This window comes from Nerophis lumbriciformis, linkage group LG18, assembly GCF_033978685.3.
Source record: "Nerophis lumbriciformis linkage group LG18, RoL_Nlum_v2.1, whole genome shotgun sequence".
Taxonomy (NCBI): Eukaryota; Metazoa; Chordata; class Actinopteri; order Syngnathiformes; family Syngnathidae; genus Nerophis; species Nerophis lumbriciformis.
Window position 1 is genome coordinate 23355654 of NC_084565.2, and position 22736 is coordinate 23378389.

At 39.6% G+C, this 22736-nt stretch overlaps 1 protein-coding gene across 1 annotated transcript in view; it reads right to left on the minus strand.

Annotated features, from left to right (window-relative positions):
* Positions 1 to 22736, minus strand: part of scyl3 (SCY1-like, kinase-like 3) — a 31199-nt gene that overhangs the window by 7195 nt on the left and 1268 nt on the right. Inside the window, exons 3-12 of the mRNA XM_061977873.1 lie at positions 12569 to 12754; positions 12368 to 12481; positions 9581 to 9637; positions 9393 to 9495; positions 9216 to 9327; positions 9051 to 9128; positions 6484 to 6623; positions 6220 to 6398; positions 2848 to 3019; positions 2619 to 2777 (exon numbers count right to left, since the gene is read on the minus strand). Coding sequence (XP_061833857.1) covers positions 2619 to 2777; positions 2848 to 3019; positions 6220 to 6398; positions 6484 to 6623; positions 9051 to 9128; positions 9216 to 9327; positions 9393 to 9495; positions 9581 to 9637; positions 12368 to 12481; positions 12569 to 12754 — 1300 coding nt within the window. The remainder of the gene's footprint in view (positions 1 to 2618; positions 2778 to 2847; positions 3020 to 6219; positions 6399 to 6483; positions 6624 to 9050; positions 9129 to 9215; positions 9328 to 9392; positions 9496 to 9580; positions 9638 to 12367; positions 12482 to 12568; positions 12755 to 22736) is intronic.

Below are 22736 nucleotides of genomic sequence, written 5' to 3' on the forward strand. Positions count from 1 at the left end.
CTGGTTTTCAGTAGCTCAAAAAGGATTGTTATGTCTTCTTGTTAATATACTTTTTAGTTTCTTCTAGAGATGTCCGATAATGCTGATAAATGCTTTAAAATGTAATATCAGAAATTATCGGTATCGGTTTCAAAAAGTAAAATTTATGACTTTTTAAAACGCCGCTGTGTACACGGACGTAGGGAGAAGTACAGCGGCAATAAACCTTAAAGGCACTGCCTTTGCGTGCCGGCCCAATCACATAATATCTACGGCTTTTCACACACACAAGTGAATGCAATTCATACTTGGTCAACAGCCATACAGGTCACACTGAGGGTGGCTGTATAAACAACATTAACACTGTTACAAATATGCGCCACACTGTGAACCCACACCAAACAAGAATGACAAACACATTTCGGGAGAACATACGCACCGTAACACAACATAAAGACAACAGAACAAATACCCAGAATCCCTTGCAGCACTAACTTTTCCGGGACGCTACAATATACCCCCCCCCCCAACCTCAACCTCCTCATGCTCTCTCAGGGACAGCATGTCTCAAATTCCAAGCTGCTGTTTTGAGGCATGTTAAAAACAATAATGCACTTTGTGACTTCAATAATAAATATGTCAGTGTCATGTTGGCATTTTTTTCCATAACTTGAGTTGATTTATTTTGGAAAACCTTGTTACATTGTTTAATGCATCCAGCGAGGCATCACAACAAAATTAGGCATAATAATGTGTTAATTCCACGACTGTATATATCGGTATCGGTTGATATCGGGATTGGTAATTGCCGGAATATCGTCAAAAAAGCCATTATTGGACATCTCTAGTTTCTTCTAGTCAGTTTTGTATAACCGAAAAATATTTATTATGTATATTTACTATAAAATATAGGACCTTTGTAAACCTGCACAAGACTGGAATGCACTGCAAGACCATTAACATGAAGCTTTTTGAGAAAGAGACCACGGTTGGCGTAATAATTGATAAATGGAAGAAATACAAAATAACAGTCAATCGGCTTTGCTCTGGAGCTTCTTATAAGATTTTATTTGGTGAGCTGAAAATGGTTGTGAGAAAGGTGTGGGACCAGGCCAGGATCTACTCAGTGGCCTAGTGGTTAGAGTGTCCGCCCTGAGATCGGTAGGTCGTGAGTTCAAACCCCGGCCGAGTCATACCGGAGATTAAAAAGAAAATGGGACCCATTACCTCCCTGCTTGGCAGTCAGCATTAAGGGTTGGAATTGGGGGTTGAATAACCAAAAATTATTCATAGTGTGTGACAATCATTGGTACTTTAACTTAACTACAGGGGGGTTCTGGTAATAATGTCAACAGAGTTAGAAGCAAAGTCACCGGTGAAAATGCATTAGTAACCAGTGTTCTACAAATTACTTACCATATTTTACGGACTATAAGGCGCACTTCAAATCTTTTTTTTCCCTCGAAACTCGACAGTGCGCCTTATAACCTGGTGCGCCTAATGTAAGGAATACGTTTACTTTTGCTTACCGACCTCAAAGCTATTTTATTTTGGTACATGGTGTAATGATAAGTGTGGCCAGTAGATGGCAGTCAAACATAAGAGATATATGTAGGCTGCAAATATGACTCAAGTACCGGTAAACAACACCAACATTTTAAATGTTCCATTGAAAATATAGAACATTACACACGGCGCTCAAAAATCTATCAAAATGTTTTAGTACGACTTTGGTAAGCTATGACACCGCACCGCTTGATGAATTGTACTTTGCTTCAACATATGAGTATTATTATGGTGTGTGTGTGTATAAGGTAAGACATATGATGTTTTGTGAATGTTGTCTGTCTATCTGTGTTAGCCCTGCGATAAGGTGGCGACTTGTCCAGGGTGTACCCCGAATTCCGCCTGAATGCAGCTGGGATAGGCTCCAGCACCACAAAAGGGACAATTGGTAGAAAATGGATGGATAATAATACATTGTATTTTTTATGCAATATCCATTTAAATAACTCTTAAAGTGGTACAGTACAAGCCAATATTTAAAACAATAAAAGCTTTGTCATTAAAACAGATAAAATACTAGGGCTGCAACTAACGATTAATTTTATAATCGATTAATCTGTCAATTACTACTTTGATTAATCGATTAATAATCGGATAAAAGAGACAAACTACATTTTTATCCTTTCCAGTATTTTACTGAAAAAAAAACATACTGGCACCATACTTATTTTGATTATTGTTTCTCAGCTGTTTGTACATGTTGCAGTTTATAAATAAAGGTTTAAAAAAAAAAAAATTGCCTCTGCGCATGCGCATAGGATAGATCCAACGAATCGATGACTAAATTAATCGGCAACTATTTTTATAATCGATTTTAATCGATGAGTTGTTGCAGCCCTATAAAATACTAAGACTAAAACACTATCACTGGATTTTCGAATAGTGTGTCCATTTGTTCAAGTTATTTACAAAAACAATCAAAAGATTTCAGTGTGTGCTTAAGTACTTTATGAGCATATTCAACAATAACCGTGATACTTTTGGTCACAATACCGGTGATATGAAATTTCCATATCGTTAAATACCTAATTAGTATTTTCCTCGCTGTATTTCATGGCCATCCTTTGTCGTACCTAATTTTGGTTCCAGCTGGTAATTTGTTTTCCCCAAAAAGCTTCCTGTGTTGCCTTTGATGGGGTTTCCAGTTCCTGGTGGTCTGGGGAACAAATTCAAAACTTTTGATGGTTGTGCCATCTGAGGGTGTGAGTCTCCAACAATATGGATGGGTGATGCTGCAAAAAAATAAAAGCAATAAGTTCAAACCCATTTCTGCTTTGTGTTGGTGTCCGTTCATGAACTTACTTTCCGGGGTGGCCTCAGCAGATCTGGTAAATTTGGGGGTGGTGCGTTTAAAGACCTTGGTTCTCTCTCCTCCAACCACCACGTGAGCTCCGAGCAGAGGAACAAGCACAGCCAGACTCTGCAGCGTCATGGCAACCAGAGCATCGTTTGTGTCTCTCATTCCGAGCAAAATCTGCAGCCAAACAGGAAACGACAAACAGATTGACTCAAGTTACTTTCCTATGCACAAAATCATACTTGTCAAATGTAGAGTGCATGTATAACATCAACATGCCAGAAAACATGTACAGTGCAAAAAGTCAGTGTTCAAAAACAAGAAAAAAAAAATACAAAAATGAGGGGTATTTTATTTGAACTAAGGAAAATTATCTGCCAATAGAACAAGAAAATTTGGCAATTAGCTAGCCTCAATGAACCCCAAAATACCTTAAAATAAGTATATTCTCACTAATAACAAGTGCACTTTTCTTGGTATAAAAAAATTTGACCTTATTGCTCAATATGTTGAAAAATATTCTTAAATTAAGTAAATGCTTGTGCCATTATCTTGACATAATGACATACGCTCGGCATTACATTTCTTGAAACCAGCAAACTAATACTAAAAACTAATTTATTGTTCTTAATGGAAAGGCAACAAGGCAAGCGCTTGTTACTCTCGGTGTCTACTAGCCGCTCAGGCAAATCATATGGTCTAAAAATGCATTTTTCCATCGATAACATGACATCATCGCGCCGAGTGCGTGCTCTTTCAGTCAATTAGTGCGCATATATACAGCCCCAGCCAAAAAATGTTTTATTGTAATTTTGAGGAATTTATGTGAATGTGCATGAACTATTTCTGTTCAAAATTGTTTGAAATGTCAAATGTTTAAATATTAACTGTCAGTTTACTGTACTGTGCCAACTGTACTACTACGTATTTTCTATTGTTTCATTGAAAATAAAACAGTAAAGTCCATTTGGCTGTCATCTGTTTTAATTATGAGACACAATTGTGTCAAAATCATGATTTTTTTTTTTCATGCTTGAAATAAGAAATTATTACTTTAAAAAAGTAGTTTTATACTTGTGAGTGTTGATGACACAGCTATGCAACAGTTGATATTCTAGTTTCAAGCATGTTTTACTCAATATAGGTCATCAAATCTCAGCAACAAGCTGTAATATCTTACTGAGATCATTTAGGACCAAAACCCTTAAAACAAGTAAAACACTAACATAAAATCTGCTTAGAGAGAAGAATTATCTTATCAAACAGAAAATAAGCAAATATCACCCTTATTTGAGATATTTAATCTTACTTAGATTTCAGTTTTTGCAGTGTAGCTCAAAGCAGTTTTCTAGCAACCAGAATCTACACAGTTTGGACACATTTTAAAGCATTCCTGATCACACAAAGTGATCTCTAAAACAGGCCTACACAGCTCTGACCGACGCAAGTTGTGACAATTGTGGAAATAAACACCAGAAACTTCGAAATGGCGGTGCCCTTGTGTACAGGATGTAAACAGGATGTGACGTAGGGAGCCTTGCCTCTTCAAAATGGCCGTGGCTTCAAGCGGCATGCAAAATGAATGAATGCATGAATGAAGCATTCGTACGCCGAGACATGGTTCGCACACAGACATATTTGGCGGTATGTAAAGGTTTGTAAGGTCACAAATAGAGGTAACATTAAGTAAACATTGTGTGGCACAAGATGCCAAATCAATCAAACAAATATCTACTTTTACTAGCATTTATCTCACTTACCGTATTTTCCGCATTATAAGGCGCACCGGATTATAAGGCGCACCTTCAATGAATGGCATATTTCAAAACTTTGTTTATATATATATATAAGGCGCACCTATGCATCCATTAGATGTAGCTGCGCTAAAGGGAATGTCAACAAAACAGTCAGATAGGTCAGTCAAACTTTATTAATAGATTACAAACCAGCGTTCTAATAACTCTGTTCACTCCCAAAATGAATAAACAGCTGATTTACCCGTAAAATCAAATGTTACTGCAATCACAAAATAGTAACACTCAAAATAGTGCAGAGCAATAAGAATATCAATAACTCAACATTGCTCAAACGTTAATGTCGCACAACACAACACACAAAATAAACATGTAAAGCTCACTTTATGAAGTTATTCCTCATCCACGAATCCCTCGAATTCTTCTTCTTTAGTGTCCGAATTAAACAGTTGAGCGAAGTCATTAATGGAGTCAAGTGTCACTGCTGTTGTCTAGCAGTTCAGTGACAATTTGTCACTGATTTGTCCTCCAACTGTAGCCATCTTGCTTTGTTCCCTCGGAAACTCTGTTTTGTTTTCTTTACTTGGCGCAGGTCATCTTGTTGCTTCCTCCACTTGCGTACCATTGATTCGTTTATGTTAAATTCTCTTGCTGCTGCTCTATTCCCGTGTTCTACTGCGCGACTGATTGCCTTGAGTTTGAACTCTGCGTCGTAAGCGTGTTTCTTAGTAGGAGACCTTTTGGGGTCTTTACAGAAACACACAAATGGAAATGACACGTCATATCCCAGCATGCACCGCGCGCTTCTTCAACGGGGGCGGGTGCTAACCTTGGCGGTTGCTTACCGTAGAAAAAGAAGCGCTTCTTCTTCTACGGGGAAAAAAAAGTTGGCGGCTGTTTACCATAGTTGCGAGACCTAAACTTTATGAAAATGAATATTAATATAAATCCATATATAATAAGGCGCACCGGATTATAAGGCGCACTGTCAGCTTTTGAGAAAATGTGTGGTTTTTAGGTGCGCCTTATAGTGCGGAAAATACGGCAATGTCTCACGTACTGCGCGCATGCTGCAATTTGATGAAAATAACACTTCATCCTACGATTCGTACATTCTCTTGTGGTTCCTGAAACCAAGTACCATATTTTTCGGACTATAAGTCACAGTTTTTATTCATAGTTTGGCCGGGGTCCAGTGCGACTTATATATGTTTTTTCCTTCTTTAATATGCATTTTCGGCGGGTGCGACTTATACTCCGGTGCGACTTATACTCCGAAAAGTACGGTAGTAACGTTACTATGGTGGCCTCTTTTTTTTTATCCGGGTTTAGCAGCTAATCCAAATTGGTCAGGGCTGTACTGTGCAACAAAAATGTACTTGCAAACGCGCCTAAATTTAGACTTGAAAAAACAACAGCTGTCGCACGTGCGAATAGTAATTTCTACTCTTTCATCACATTTTGCACCTAAAATCCATCCAAATTTGATCAAATAATAGTAAAATTTCCGCCCAGCTGTATAGCATGTTTGAAATAAACTTAAACCACAACCAAACGGACAAGTGATTGACGCAAAAGTGTCACTGATCACTCCTATGTAAATAGAGGTTTTACTGTACTTGCCTGAGGTAGGATCTGAATCTTCAGCTCATCATAGGAGAAGAACTGCGCGTAGATGTGCAGGTGTGCTAACAGCACAATCCTCATGTGCTCCTCGTTGACTTTGAAGAGTTTGAGGAGCTGGGGGATGACGTGTTTGCGGTAAAGAGCCACAGACAGCAGGCATTCATCGCTACCAGTATCTATGCGAGCACACATGAAGAGAAGCTTATGTACTAGGGAGTTTTTTTGTCGTGTCACGCTGCTGCCGTAGTCCACTTATCTTACCCTTCTTTGGCTTTAGGAGATGTGGCAAGAAGCTTTTGACGGCCATTGGCTCGGCAAATACCAGGGAGTTGAGGAGATTGGGGACAAGACGTGTAGCAATTAGCTCCTCTGGGAGGTTCTGGACTCGGTCGAGGAGAAACCTGCGCACACACAAAAGCAGATCCAAGTTACTATAAAGACCAATGTTTGTAAGTCCTCATGTAGTGGCCTGTATTCCAACAGACACTTTGACCGTAATAATCCCTGCGTCTAGCTTCCACATGATTAAATAAACACCCTCGAGTGGCTGTAATTACTTGTAAAATGACTGACACTGACCACTACCAACCAAAGAAAAAGTGCCACTGCATGGAAAAAACACTTAACATTTCAATATTGACACAAAAATGTTAACAACTGGAAAATAATAATAGGTCATAAAATATTATACATTCCCAGGGCTCCAATTTAACCACGGCAACTCACCCTCGTCAATTGCCGTAAGCCCTAAAAAAAATGACCAACATCTGCAGCAAGAACACGCCGTGACCGCCCTTGATTTTTTTTCTTGTTAATGGAGGAGGGATATAACAGTAAACGGTATAATGATAATTTGCGATACAATTCCAGACTGTCTAATGTTTTAATTACCAAAAAAAGCATTTTGGGCAACACGAAGTAAGGCGCATGCTCACTAGCGTCATTTGGCTTGATAATCATGGCGGACTAAGGACAAGGACGTTGCTCCGGAGATTTCCCCTCGGAGTAAACGGAGCGAAGCGCTTGGTTTAACGTCATTTTCCCTCGCTTTCCGCCGTGCGTTTAAGAGCACACTGCGCTTTTTAGATGGAGACAGGTGTGGACAATATTGGAGACAAACGCACTTTTCCCCACACTAAAAGTATACAGCGAAGGAGAAAACTATTTGATGTTTTGCAGCAGGCGATGTGTCGTGAACGATGTCACAACTTGTTTATAAAGTCTTTAGTCCGTTGACTGGGATGTTCGCCCCTCTATTTAAATGCAAACTGTATCAGTGTTCAAATAACATCAATACGAGCTCAAATGTTTTGTCATCTCAACAAACTGAACGAAGGCTGTGAAGATTGTGTATTCAATGTGAGATGTCACTCCTCTTTATTTTTTATTGTTGTACTGAACCAACAGAAGAACAAAGCTTGTTTATTAGACTTCCTCTTCATTAGCCAAACTGCTTTGTGTTTTATTTTAATATCAAAAAGTAAACAAGGTTTTTATACATTTCTTGTGTTTTTTTCATGTCACAAATGTATTACTTCAAAAACCATTCATGTGACACAGCATTGTGTTAATGCTTTATTGTGTATAGTTAATTCCTATATGACATATTTCTGCTCAAACTCTTAATGGATCTGTGCCCGATACAGCATCTCAGGCCCAGAGAAGCCGGCGGCGTTTCTGGATGTTGTTGATAAATGGCTTTCGCTTTGCATAGTAGAGCTTTAACTTGCACTTACAGATGTAGCGACGAACTGTATTTAGTGACAGTGGTTTTCTGAAGTGTTCCTGAGCCCATGTGGTGATATCCTTTAGAGATTGATGTCGGTTTTTGATACAGTGCCGTCTGAGGGATCGAAGGTCACGGTCATTCAATGTTGGTTTCTGGCCATGCCGCTTAAGTGGAGTGATTTCTCCAGATTCTCTGAACCATTTGATGATATTATGGACCGTAGATGTTAAAATCCCTAAATTTCTTGCAATTGCACTTTGAGAAACGTTGTTCTTAAACTGTTTGACTATTTGCTCACGCAGTTGTGGACAAAGGGGTGTACCTCGCCCCATCCTTTCTTGTGAAAGACTGAGCATTTTTTGGGAAGCTGTTTTTATACCCAATCATGGCACCCACTTGTTCCCAATTAGCCTGCACACCTGTGGGATGTTCCAAATAAGTGTTTGATGAGCATTCCTCAACTTTATCAGTATTTATTGCCACCTTTCCCAACTTCTTTGTGACGTGTTGCTGGCATCAAATTCTAAAGTTAATGATTATTTGAAAAAAAAAAAGTTTATCAGTTTGAACATCAAATATGTTGTCTTTGTAGCATATTCAACTGAATATGGGTTGAAAATGATTTGCAAATCATTGTATTCCGTTTATATTTACATCTAACACAATTTCCCAACTCATATGGAATTGGGGTTTGTAATACAACTGAATGAAACGCTAACCAGGGTGATTCCATTTTAACAACTGTTGTTGTGCTGGAAGAGGTGCCACTTCTGTCGCTTTACACCACAATATGGCCAAACTGTTCTTGTCTGGGCATGTGCCCTTTTGTAGAGGATAAATACAATAAATACTGCACCAGTCCAGTGGCCCTGATAATACAATGAGCTGGATGAATGAGAATAGTCACAGGCATAAGTATTATTAGTATTTTTGGCATAGAAATATATGAAAATATTAACGTTTTTAAATATCATGCTTATGTGCAAACACAAAAGATAATTTAGAAAATATGTAATAAAATTTAACAATTACTCTCTGCAACGGAGAAAATAATGGTAACTATGTGAGAATATCACAACGACAACAAAGGTTTTCTCACTTGAAAAACTCGTTTTTTTCTTCCTCGGTCTTCAGAGTAAGGCTGGTCAGAAAGTTGACCACTTCCAGAAAGTCGTTCCTGCGCACATGAACATGCGTGCTGTGTGTCATAACAAATATGTTTGCAGCCTGATCTGACGACGGCAAATAAAACAAGCGCTCGCACCTGAAAAAATCATGAGTCAGCAGGGATCTGAGGGGAGGCCGACATACGGGGTCAGAGTTCTTCGGGCCCGCCTGCAGGGTCTTTATCAGACTGTCGGACAGCTCCTGTGACACTGCACAGAGAAACAACTTTTTGGATAAGGCGTACGTAGTCTTTATTAACGCCACATTTACTCACCATAACCATTTAAAAGAGGAAGGAGGGCCTCCAGCATTGAGCCGAAAGAATAACAGTCTCGAGAGTGAGCATGTTTGTCTGGAAGCATTTTAAAGCCGTCCACCTGTTAACAATACATTGACATTGATCTTTCATTCTACAACTTGTCAACAACACATTTATTTTTATTAGGAGCTTAGTACGCTAACCTGCTCTTCTGGAGGAACAAAGCCAGCCTCTCTCACGTTCTGAATGCTTGCAAGAAACTGAGAAAAAAAGCATCAAATGTCATAAGAGCCTAACATCTTTTGAGTCGCACAAACAAAGATTTATATATTTTGACAAATCACAGAAAACTGACTAAACCATTAAATTTTTTTGTATTGCATCATAATGAATATTCATTGTTGCAACCACAATCCTGGTAATCGCAGAGAGGTGGGAATGAGTTGGTTCCAAGTTTGAGTGGCACGCTTATTCTTGATAAAGCAGTCTCAGATCCAGAGTGCATTTGAAGGGATTTTGATAAAAATGTGTTCTCAAAGTAAGCAGGTGTGATAAATGTGATGGTCAAAAGAATTAAATCATTATTGAAATATTTCTTGCCACCTTATGTTTCAACATAAGGTGGAAATCTCATAAAAATATGCATATTTTTATGAGATTTCCAGTTAATTTTATAATCTATTAATACACTCAAAAATCTAGTTGCTTTTACCCTTTCAATGTCTACTCTGTCTATTTGTATTTGTGTATGATGCTCTTTTGATATGCGTAAATGGAAGAGAATGCAGTGTGTCAGGATGGATGCAACATGGAGTTATGCTGAACGAAATGTGGCGGTAATTTTACTGCTGGCCTTGGCTTGCCATCAAAGTAGACCTATGCAATATATAATATATTATTAAACATAATATATTTCAATGGTGGTCCGTGCGGTCAAACTAGACATTTTAGCAGAGTAATGCCAACAATCTGTCCCGACTAAAATATTGCTGCGTAACTATCCATCCATCTACAAGACAAATACAATTGGCTAATCGACATTGGTAAAATGTGGCATAATTACTTAGTAAACCATCTTGCAAGAAGCATAAACAAGAGAAACCTACGTAGGTCTCTCGCGTAGGACTCGTCGATTGCCATTTCAAGTTCCTTGGAGTAGGATTCGGATTCGTATCTGGCAACCTCAGTCATGGCGAGTACTACAGAATTTTGACCGTGATTGCACATTTCTGGCCACATTACTACATATGGCACCTTTAACACATTTCGTATTGCTACTAAATTTTTTCTGTGCTACAAAAATATTTCTGTGCTACTAACTTTTTTCATTTAGTGGCACCGGTGTTCCTACTGAAAAAGCTAAGCATAGAGCTCTGTTGGTACTTACTGGTCCATGTTGACAAAACAGTCTTGTGTAAAATGTGGACCAATAAACACTGAAGTACTTATTCTATAGACATTAGAGCAGTTGGGATGGCCTGAAACGAGAAAGAAGAGGGGCAAGATGCTGGCCAACAGCAGATACCAGAATGGCCACATACTGTAAGTATGTCCGTCTCTAATGCAGGCGACCCAGGTTCGAGTTCCGGGCACGACAAAAAGAGCACTGACTGAACTAGGCGGGTTACACATGAACCTTATAATTTCATGCTTTGGCACTGTTTAACAGGAGTATTCAACAGTGTAACATGTATAAGTCAGAACAGAGGAACATTATCATACAGCAGCTCCTAGGGGTGTAACGGTACCCAAAAACTTCAATTCGGTACGTACCTCGGTTTAGAGGTCACGGTTCGGTTCATTTTCGGTGCAGTAAGAAAACAACAAAATATAAATGTTTTGGTTATTTATTTACCAAATTTTTAAACAATGGCTTTATCCTTTTAACATTGGGAACACTATAATAATTCTGCCCACGTTAATCAACATTAAACTGCCTCAAGTTGTTGCTCAGATTAAATACAGTGATAAAACTTTTCTTCTACATATAAAAAGTGCAACATTAAACAGTTTCAAGTCAACTCATCATGCTTAATTTATTACAGCATTGTAGTTGATTTTTATTATGTAAATTTTATATTTTTATCAACATGTGATAGCAGGGACCTTGCCATTCAAAACTAGGCTGCTGCATTTCTAATGATTAATGTAATAGCTGAAAAAAATGGTACAATAGCAATAGGAGAGACTATTCATCCCTGAACACCATGGAGTTCATGTAGGCTTAATGATGCAGTTACATTATTATATAAACTATCAGAGATATAAACTCTTCATTTAACATAATGTCCTTTTTTGCTGCTTCAACACAGCTCAATCAACACAGAAAAAGGTAAAATGAAATAACAGACAGACAGGGCTTTGCTGTCCGTAACACACACGTACACACTGCAAAATGAGCTAACGTTACACTAAAAGCGAATTAGCCTTCACCTCAAGCCAGGACTGCGAGCGAGCTGAACTGCCTTTTATATTTCTAGAAGGTCAACGGGCTCATAGTGATGTTACTAGTAGTTGACTGGGAGGTGTTTATTATAATTTGGGGAGAGTCCGCTGCCTGATGCTTACCTGCTAAACACTAAGCACTGACTACATGCGCTCTGAATACGCACTGCTGATTGGCTGTTACCGCTCTGAATACGCACTGCTGATTGGCTGTTACCACTCTGTTTTTAACCAATCAGATGGTTGTGTGGGTGGGACAATGCTGGGTGCTGTGTAGAGGACTGACAGGGACAGAGGCAGAAGGAAGCGAAGGAAGCTACTTAATATGTTCGTGTGGAAACTTGTTCGGTACACCTCCGAACCGAACCGAAACCCCCGTACCGAAACGGTTCAATACAAATACACGTACCATTACACCCCTAGCAGCTCCCCTTTAAAGTGCTGGACACATGTTTTTAAGATGTTTCTACCAAACCGTGCAGCTGGGGAATGGCCTAGATGTCATCAATTTATCAATCAGTTGAAGTTTATTTCTATAGCCTTACTTCTGGAGTTGCTTCAGAGAACTTGCAGACCGTCTCCATCCCTCCTAGCTTCCAATGTCCATCTTCACTGACAAAAACGGACGAGATGCACACATTGTTGTGGCTCGATTTACCCTGAAGGATGAGAATGACAGATCAGCAACAGTAACAAAGCTAATCCAGCTTTCACTAGCATGGGTGGATGCGTGTAATATCACTCACCCTCTCGTGCAGGAAGACAAGCGCCTGCAAGAGGTCGTAGATTCCAGCACAGATTTCTTCAGGGGAGAGGCTGTCCAGCAGTAGCTCCAGAGGTTTTACACGCTCAGTCACCAGGTGGATGCTGCCGTCCTGCACTGAGCAGGACAGGAAGCGCAGCAGGCACGGGTGCCGTAGGGTCTTCAGGTGCTGCAGAAGGTGTGCGTGCCATTGTATTAGTATAGCAAAGAATGCTAAACACACACTCTAACAGTAGCTATACCCTATAAAATACCGAACATCAGAGCTATTCAACTATTCACATTTTCAGGACACTAAGCACTGTGGGCCAGACTTTTTCCTTCAATATTATTCTCATTTTGAACACAATGTCAAATTTGAGGTGAATTAGATTTTACCTCCTTTGAAAATTCAATTTTGATGAACAAAAATTTGAAAAAAAAAAGGGAATTGAATTTTATAACTTCCTTAAATCAACACAACAACAATTGAGGGTAGGCCCTACGGCTGGACGATTATGGCAAAAATAATAATCACTATACCGTATTTTTTGGAGTATAAGTCGCTCCGGCCGAAAATGCATAATAAAGAAGGGAATAAACATATATAAGTCGCACTGGAGTATAAGTCGCATTTTTTGGGGACATTTATTTGATAAAACCCAACACCAAGAATAGACATTTGAAAGGCAATTTAAAATAAATAAAGAATAGTGAACAACAGGCTGAATAAGTGTACGTTATATGAGGCATAAATAACCAACTGAGAACGTGCCTGGTATGTTAACGTAACATATTATGGTAAGAATCATTCAAATAACTATAACATATAGAACATGCTATACGTTTACCAAACAATCTGTCACTCCTAATCACTAAATCCCATGAAATCTTATACGTACGTCTAGTCTCTTACGTGAATGAGCTAAATAATATTATTTGATATTTTACGGTAATGTGTTCATAATTTCACACATAAGTCGCTCCAGAGTATAAGTCGCACCCCCGGCCAAACTATGAAAAAAACTGCGACTTGTAGTCCGAAAACTACGGCAATTATTTTTGATTGATATTGTAATCACGATTAATTACACGATTATTCATTTTTGAAAACATTAGTATTTATTGTCCCACTAAAACTTTAAAGATAGATAGATAGTACTTTATTGATTCCTTCAGGAAAATTTAAATTCCAGCAGCAGTGTACAGAATTGAGATCGAATTTAAAAAGTAAGAAGTAAATAATGGGGGTATAAATATAGTGTTAAAAACAGATTAAAAAAAATAGTAACAATTAAGATAATAATAGTTACAATAAATTTAAATAATAGCAATATAAAAAAAACTATAAAATTAAGTTTTTCCATTTTGTTTTCAATTCAGTTTTTTACCATTTACACTTATTTTACCACCATATAGTGTGTGCTTTTTGTGTCAAATAACATTTTATAAAATGTTTCTTAATTAAAGTAAATGCAAAAATCCTCACATTTATTGGCGCAATACATCTTTGGAAAATTTTGACCAATATTTTATGTCAAAGCAGAACAAACTGTGTAAATGTATCTATAAGTGCTTCAAGTATATTATGTATCTGTTGGGTACTTTTTTTCGATGTGGCGCACTGGGCTATTATTGTGAAGGGGGAAAGTGTGCTGTGCTATTCTCAGCTTGACCAGTAAAGAAAGGACTTGAGGCTGTAAAAAAAAAAAAAAAAAAAGGCGCACGGCTGCTACTCTCAAGTTTGTGAACCTGACCGCAAGCCAGAGGATGTGAACATGTGACGCAACTAGTAAGTGTTGCAAAGGCTAGTCCGTCCCAATTCATATCGCTCCTGCTGTGACTGAACAACTTTTTCTAGGACCCACACTTCCTCGACCGCATGGGCTGGTACACAACAATTGACACCATCAGGCACAAACTAATGCTTCTGGGATAACATAAGCGATCTCATTGGAGACCAAACATCCACTCAGAGAGTACATTTGTCCAGTTCTCTGATTGGTTGCCTTTTTGACACAAATATAACAGTGCAGAATCTGAGCGAGTGTATAAAAAAAAAAAAGAAAAAGAAAAAAAAAAAAGCTGAATACGCGTGGGATAAGGTTGAGAGAGCGGAAGAGAGGGGGCGCTACAGAGCGTGTCGGTCTGACTGCAGACAGCAGTAATTATTGAGTGTTAACATGGACAATGCAAGGCCCCGGGGGTGGATGAGATCCGCCCGGAGTTCCTTAAGGCTCTGGATGTTGTGGGGCTGTCTTGGTTGACAAGGCTCTGCAACATCGTGTGGACATCGGGGGCGGTACCTCTGGATTGGCAGACCGGGGTGGTGGTTCCTCTCTTTAAGAAGGGGAACCGGAGGGTGTGTTCCAACTATCGTGGGATCACACTCCTCAGCCTTCCCGGTAAGGTCTATTCAGGTGTACTGGAGAGGAGGCTACGCCGGATAGTCGAACCTCGGATTCAGGAGGAACAGTGTGGTTTTCGTCCTGGTCGTGGAACTGTGGACCAGCTCTGTACTCTCGGCAGGGTCCTTGAGGGTGCATGGGAGTTTGCCCAACCAGTCTACATGTGCTTTGTGGACTTGGAGAAGGCATTCGACCGTGTACCCCGGGAAGTCCTGTGGGGAGTGCTCAGAGAGTATGGGGTAACGGACTGTCTTATTGTGGCAGTTCGCTCCCTGTATAATCAGTGTCAGAGCATTGCCGGCAGTAAGTCGGACACGTTTCCAGTGAGGGTTGGACTCCGCCAAGGCTGCCCTTTGTCACCGATTCTGTTCATAACCTTTATGGACAGAATTTCTATGCGCAGTCAGGGCGTTGAGGGGATCTGGTTTGGTGGCTTCAGGATTAGGTCACTGCTATTTGCAGATGATGTGGTCCTGATGGCTTCCTCCGGCCAAGATCTTCAGCTCTCACTGGATCGGTTCGCAGCCGAGTGTGAAGCAACTGGGATGGGAATCAGCACCTCCAAGTCCGAGTCCATGGTTCTCTCCCGGAAAAGGGTGGAGTGCCATCTCCGGGTTGGGGAGGAGATCTTGCCCCAAGTGGAGGAGTTCAAGTACCTCGGAGTCTTGTTCACGAGTGGGGGAAGAGTGGATCGTGAGATCGACAGGCGGATCGGTGCGGCGTCTTCAGTAATGCGGACGCTGTATCGATCCGTTGTGGTGAAGAAGGAGCTGAGCCGGAAGGCAAAGCTCTCGATTTACCGGTCGATCTACGTTCCCATCCTCACCTATGGTCATGAGCTTTGGGTCATGACCGAAAGGACAAGATCACGGGTACAGCGGCCGAAATGCGTTTCCTCCGCCGAGTGGCGGGCCTCTCCCTTAGAGATAGGGTGAGAAGCTCTGTCATTCGGGGGGAGCTCAAAGTAAAGCTGCTGCTCCTCCACATCGAGAGGAGCCAGATGAGGTGGTTCGGGCATCTGGTCAGGATGCCACCCGAACGCCTCCCTAGGAAGGTGTTTCGGGCACGTCCGACCGGTAGGAGGCCACGGGGAAGACCCAGGACACGCTGGGAAGACTATCTCTCCCGGCTGGCCTGGGAACGCCTCGGGATCCCCCGGGAGGAGCTGGACGAAGTGGCTGGGGAGAGGGAAGTCTGGGCTTCCCTGCTTAAGCTGCTGCCCCCGCGACCCGACCTCGGATAAGCGGAAGAAGATGGATGGATGGATGGAACATGGACAACAGCAAACAAGTACCGTATTTTTCGGACTATAAGTCGCAGTTTTTTTCATAGTTTGGCCGGGCTCCAGTGCGACTTATATATGATTTTTTCTTTTTTTATTATGCATTTTCGGCAGGTGCGACTTATACTCCGGTGCGACTTATACTCCGAAAATATGGTAAACACTTTTATTGTGCACAAAATACATTTATATTCGCTCAAACTTTTTTTTTTGTCACTTGAGTTTAATTTTGCACTTGCAAAACATATCTTTCTGTCCTCAAAATCTTCCTTTGCGACCTCAACATTAAGGCACAAACTTACCGCCATAGTTTTTTAAATTTTTTTTTTATTAAATCAACATAAAAAACACAACATACACTTACAATTAGTACACTAACCCAAAAAACCTCCCTCCCCCATTTACACTCATTCACACAAAAGGGTTGTTTCTTTCTGTTATTTATATTCTGGTTCCTACAATATAGAACAATACAGTCTGCAAGGGATACAGTCCGTGAAGCACACATGATTGTGTGTGCTGCTGGTCCACTAACATTTTCATTAATTACTATTTTTTATGTAATTGTTTTAATATTGTTTTACTTTCTTTTTTATTCCAGAAAATGTTTTTTATTTATTCATCTTATTTTATTTTATTTTTTACCGCCATAGTTCAGGGCATGGCGATTGAGTGTGTCGGGGATCAATGAACACTATCGGACACATTATTTTTCCTAACAAATGTCCCTTTTCCTCACATTGACAGCCTTTCACTTAAATTATTGTTAATTTCCGTGATATTCCGTGAATTATGTGACTCCGTCCGGGGTCACGTAACTGCGGAAATCATATGTCTTCCTTTTTTTGTTGAGTTTAGAGATTATTAATTAGGCATACTAGCGTTATGCCAAATAAGTAGCAACTACGGTGACATCCCAAACTTCTAGCAGACATGCTCCTTTTTCACTCATTTGCTCCTCATCTGTTTCACCGTCACAAGCTCAGGAATTTGCATGCACTTTTTTTTTTTTGATCACCATATTTTCAGAATCTAAATAAATCGAAACCAAAATCCAATTACCGTATTTTTCGGACTATAAGTCGCAGTTTTTTTCATAGTTTGGCCGAGCTCCAGTGCGACTTATATATGTTTTTTTCCTTCTTTATTATGCATTTTCGGCAGGTGCGACTTATACTCCGGTGCGACTTATACTCCGAAAAATACGTAAGTGTTTAGCCCTAAGAGGGGCATTAGCTGCTAACAAGGACGCTATAGAGCACAGGTGTCAAAATCAAGGCCCGGGGGCCAAATCTGGCCCGCCATATTATTTTATGTGGTCCGTGAAAGCCTGGAAATCCATCCATCCATCCATTTTCTACCGCTTATTCCCTTTGGGGTCTCGGGGGGTGCTGGAGCCTATCTCAGCTACAATTGGGCGGAAGGCGGGGTACACCCTGGACAAGTCGCCACCTCATCGCAGGACCAACACAGATAGACAGACAACATTCACACTCACATTCACACACTAGGGCCAATTTAGGAAATCATATTTGTAAATAAAATGCTTAATCTTTTCTTACTAAATATATTTGTTCTTTCCCTTTTGACATAAAAAATCATGCACTGCATGCAATTGCACATCTTTTAAAATTCTATATTTTCAAAATGTAAATATTATATTATCATGTATTCCAAAAATATAAAAAAGATAAATACTGTACTTAAATATCTGCTTGACTTATAATTTCAAAACCAATTGTTAATCAAATTGTACACTGTAAAATTGACAATAGATTTTACGGTTAAATTCTGAGGTTTTTTTTTACCGTAAAATCAACCTTGGTACTGTTTTTTTTCCATATACAGTAAGACTAAAATATAAAAAAACAAACAAGAAAAACATTAAAACAACATGATTTTACGGTAAAAAGCAAAACAAACTGGCAGCTCTGTTGCTTGAATTTTACCGCTAAAAACAGTGGTATTGTTTTTCCATTCAGTTTATTTAAATTTTTAAAGTCAAATTTAAATATTTGTTTTGCAGCTTATGTAAAAAAAAATATTGTTAATGTATTATATATATATATATGTATATATATATATATATATATATATATATATATATATATATATATATACACACACACACATGTATTCATATATTACTCATTGTTAAACGCGGCCCTCTGAGGGCAGCCATAACTGCGACGTGGCCCTCATTGAAAACGAGTTTGACACCCCTGCTATAGAGCATTGAGGACAGTGTGTTTTTTTTGTTTGTCGCTGTCAAATGTGTAGGACACAGCTAGAAAGTTTCATCAAAATACATGATCGCGATATAACAATAGTACCGGTATTAAAAGCTCTATCGTTGGCCAAACTTACATCATTCATATTGTCTAAACTTTATCGCACAACCCTACACGGTGCCTAATCATGTTTATCGGGATCAACTAGAAAAAAAAAAAAGAAAATAATTCCAACCGATCGTTCCAGGTAGATAACATACCTGGCGACTTCATACGATGACGTCACAATTATATACGCTTATATGCGCTCCCAACTGCCACACTACACTCTGGCCCTTCTTTCTAACTGGTCTGGCTGGTTGAGTAGCTGCTCCTCTTCTTGCTGTAGGGCAGTGACAGAAGCATATAATAGCATGCTAAATCTGATGTTGTCTTCATCAGGAGCTCCTGCCATGGTGAAAGTCCTCAATGAATTGAGCAAGGACCGTACATCAGCCCCTTCTATATACCAGGGCCCTCAGGTAACAAGCTTGCATACGCACAAAAACCTGCTATATACCCTTTTTCACTGCAAAGTTTAGATATATCAAGACTGACAGAAATGTGCGCAGCCTCCCGGCAATTTCATAGCACATTTCTACAGGCTGTGGATACTTCAGCTACACACAGAGGTGATGCTGGGTAACAGTTAAGATTAAAAAGCAAACCTTTACTCCTCAGACTGATTGATGTGCTCATCAGAGGACATATGAACAAGTATGTGTGAATGCCTTGTGGCATTTCCACATTAAACTTTAATCTAGCTCATGTGAGCAGGCTGTATGAACACATTTCGATACAAGTAAAAAAATATCTTAATCAGTCACCCACCTCTTTTAATGTTTTATGACTCATTGTAGCGACTATCATTTCAAACGTGTAGCACTAATCATGAAGCACTAATTTCTCCATGTTTTGTCCACAGACATCTAACTTCTTCTTCACCTTCTTCCTAACACGACCATTTCTTTTTTATTCCAGCTTGCGTTCAGTTCTCAGTTGTCAAGCTGACAATCGCTCTGCAGTTTGCTCCATACACGAAAAAGAAGCACATCTTACTGACTTGTGATTGGTTAGACCCTGCTGAGCTCATGCACATGGCTTTTTTCAATATGACTTAGTTAGGTACAAGGGGGCGTGTTCTGGGCGTGCTAGGAATTTCAAGTTTTTTGGAATGTAACAAAGTATCGTGCTTGGATTTGTGCGTGCGAACACTATATTACGTCTGAATTTTTTTTAGTAGGAACCACACGCAACTCTCTTTACATGAGAACCCAGGTTTTCCAATTGGCACCCAAAATTATTTCTAATTGCAACGGAACGAATTGAATTGGAGTTTGCATGTTCTCCCCGTGACTGTGTGGGTTCCCTCCGGTTACCACCTCTGCGGTCCCTTACAAGCTTTCTCGTTGTTCTCATTACCATGAATTGATTAACGTGGACCCCGACTTAAAACAAGTTGAAAAACGTATTCGGGTGTTACCATTTAGTGGTCAATTGTACGGAATATGTAGTGTACTGTGCATTATACTAATACAAGTTTCAATCTATCAATCAGTTAAATTTTTTGTTACCCTGATGTGAAATTTGAGCCGAGGATGTCGTTGTGGCTTGTGCAGCCCTTTGAGGCATTTGTGATTAAGGACTATAAAGGTTAACTTTGATTGATTGATGATTGATTTAACATACTGATCCAGTGAACTTCTGCATCACCTCTGAGTTGGCAAAAGTTGATTCTAGATTTTAAATCATGCCTCTCACTTGTATTGTAGAAGGTTGTGAACATAAATCGAGAAGTTGGTTAACTTTGACGTATAACATATACCCAGAGATGGCTAGAAAAACACTAACGGACGCTCGTTTGCGCCTACTTTTTTTTTAACCTTTGTGAGCATTATTATTATTATTTCTTCATGAAAACAGGAAGATATGAACATCCCATCAGTCGACATCCCAGTAAGAGCACACCTTCTACAATAAGTGAGTGTTTTACTATGTTCGTAGTTGGTATTTCTAGTTTAGCACTTAGCAAGAGTGGTACTTGCGGGATCTGCTTATCACTCAGCTTCTAAAACTTGTAGCTCAACCCTGTGTATATTCAGGCTTAAAAATGTAACATTCTGCATCCTCATTTATCCCAAAGTAGTTATTGTTGGCTTTGTTGGATAGCGGGCGGTGTATATATTTTCAAGTATTTCTTTTATATATATATATATATATATATACACATATAAATAAATAATCCATTCATGAATGAGTAAATCCGTTTGGCCACCGTGTTCAATGGAGAAGTCTGATCTACAAAATTTGCAGGCAGCATACCCCTTCCCCTTCAAGCTGTCCTGGATGAACTGAAATTAATTTTTCCAATCATTTTGGAACTTGCAAGCGTACTTCTTCATCTTACTCGTCGTCGCCATGTCTCTTCTTCGTTCTTCTGCTTCGTCTCTGTTATGTTTTTGGACATTACTACTTGCCGTAGTTTTGAAGCAATGCATGATGGGAATCCGGATGTTGTGTGTCAGTGTATTAACGTGCCGGCTGGAATAAACACACGCTGAGAAATAGCTCCGTGCCTGCCTACTTTATGGGTTATAGATAAACCTATGGATAACGGAGACTAGAGATGGGTCCGGCAACACCGATGCATCGGCGCATGCGTCGAGCTCATAGAACAAAACCCTGTGTCGGTGCGCGTACCGCTTTTAGAAAGTCACGTGACCGATCATGAGCTGTTTCGGTCACGTGACCGATACGCGAACTGTGTCGCACTGACGCCTCCTCTGTGCCCTGTGAGCGGGTCTTTTCTACAGCCAGAGAAATAATAACTAAGAAGAGAAATCGTCTAAAATTTAATACGTTGGAAAAACTGTTTTTTTTTAAATAAAAATGTGTAAACAAAAATATTAAAAAAAATTCCCAGTCCACAAGCATCCTCATTCACAACACGTTCTCTTAGATTTCCATGTTATGATACATGTTCACATTATTTATTGACTGTATCTAAAAAAGATAAAAATATATTTTTATTTAAATGAAGATATGAAATCATCCTAAATGAAATACAATGACTTGGTTTATATTATTGTATATACTACCGGTAGGTCTTAAAATCAGTGTCAGTTGAGTCGGTACACAGGTTGCCTGTAGGGATTTTTAATGTCCAGCAGATGTCAGTATTTAGTGACACAGTATCAATACAGTTTTGCAATGTGTCGAAACGCTTCATGACGCCTCATCAACCCATCACTAACGGAGACATATATAATAGTCTCCTTTTCAGGTGAGAGAGGACGCTAAAGGCAGTGCCTTTAAGGCAGGGGTGTCAAACTCAAATACAGAGTGGGTCAAAATTTAAAACTGAACAAAGCCGCGGGCCAAAGTTGAACAAATTAACCTTTTAATAAGGACCCAAACAAGTTTTGCATTGAATATTGAACAAGCAGGGCTTATATAACTTTATAGTGACATGCAAAATCGAGTTTCAAATAATAATAATAATAATAAAAAAATATCAATGGCACATCAAATACAATTTAAATAAAAATTGAATGCCTCTTTTCTATTTGCAGCCTTCTGAGGTAAATATCAACATTAACTTTTTCCAAAGGCTAATACATTTGAAAATAAAATCACAATGAATAAACCAACCATTCAGGACTTTGAACTGCTCAGTTTGCAACACACTGATCTAATCTGATGTGCCAAAGCCAGATACCTGGCATCTTTTCTTGGATGCTAGTTCATTAATGTCGGGGCTCAGGCTTTGAGCTGAGGCAACCTTCATTATTGAACGAAGGTGTTCATCAGTCCTTATATCTCGTGGTCCGCCGGGACCACAGTCTTGGGGATGTGCCTAAAAGGCACTGCCTTTAACGTCCTCTACGAGCTGACGTCACATCCGCTTTTCATCCATTCCAACAACGTGCCGGCCCGATCACAAAATATGTGCGGCGTCTGTATGCACAAACATGTGAATGCAATGCATACTAAATCAACAGCGATACAGGTTACACTGAGGGTGCCCGTATAAAACCCCCCCCCCCCACACACACACACCTTGTAGCGTCCCGGAAGAGTTAGTGCTGCATGGGATTCTGGGTATTTGTTCTGTTGTGTTTATGTTGTGTTACGGTGCGGATGTTCTTCCGAAATGTGTTTGTCATTCTTGTTTGGTGTGGGTTCACAGTGTGGCGTATATTACTAACAGTG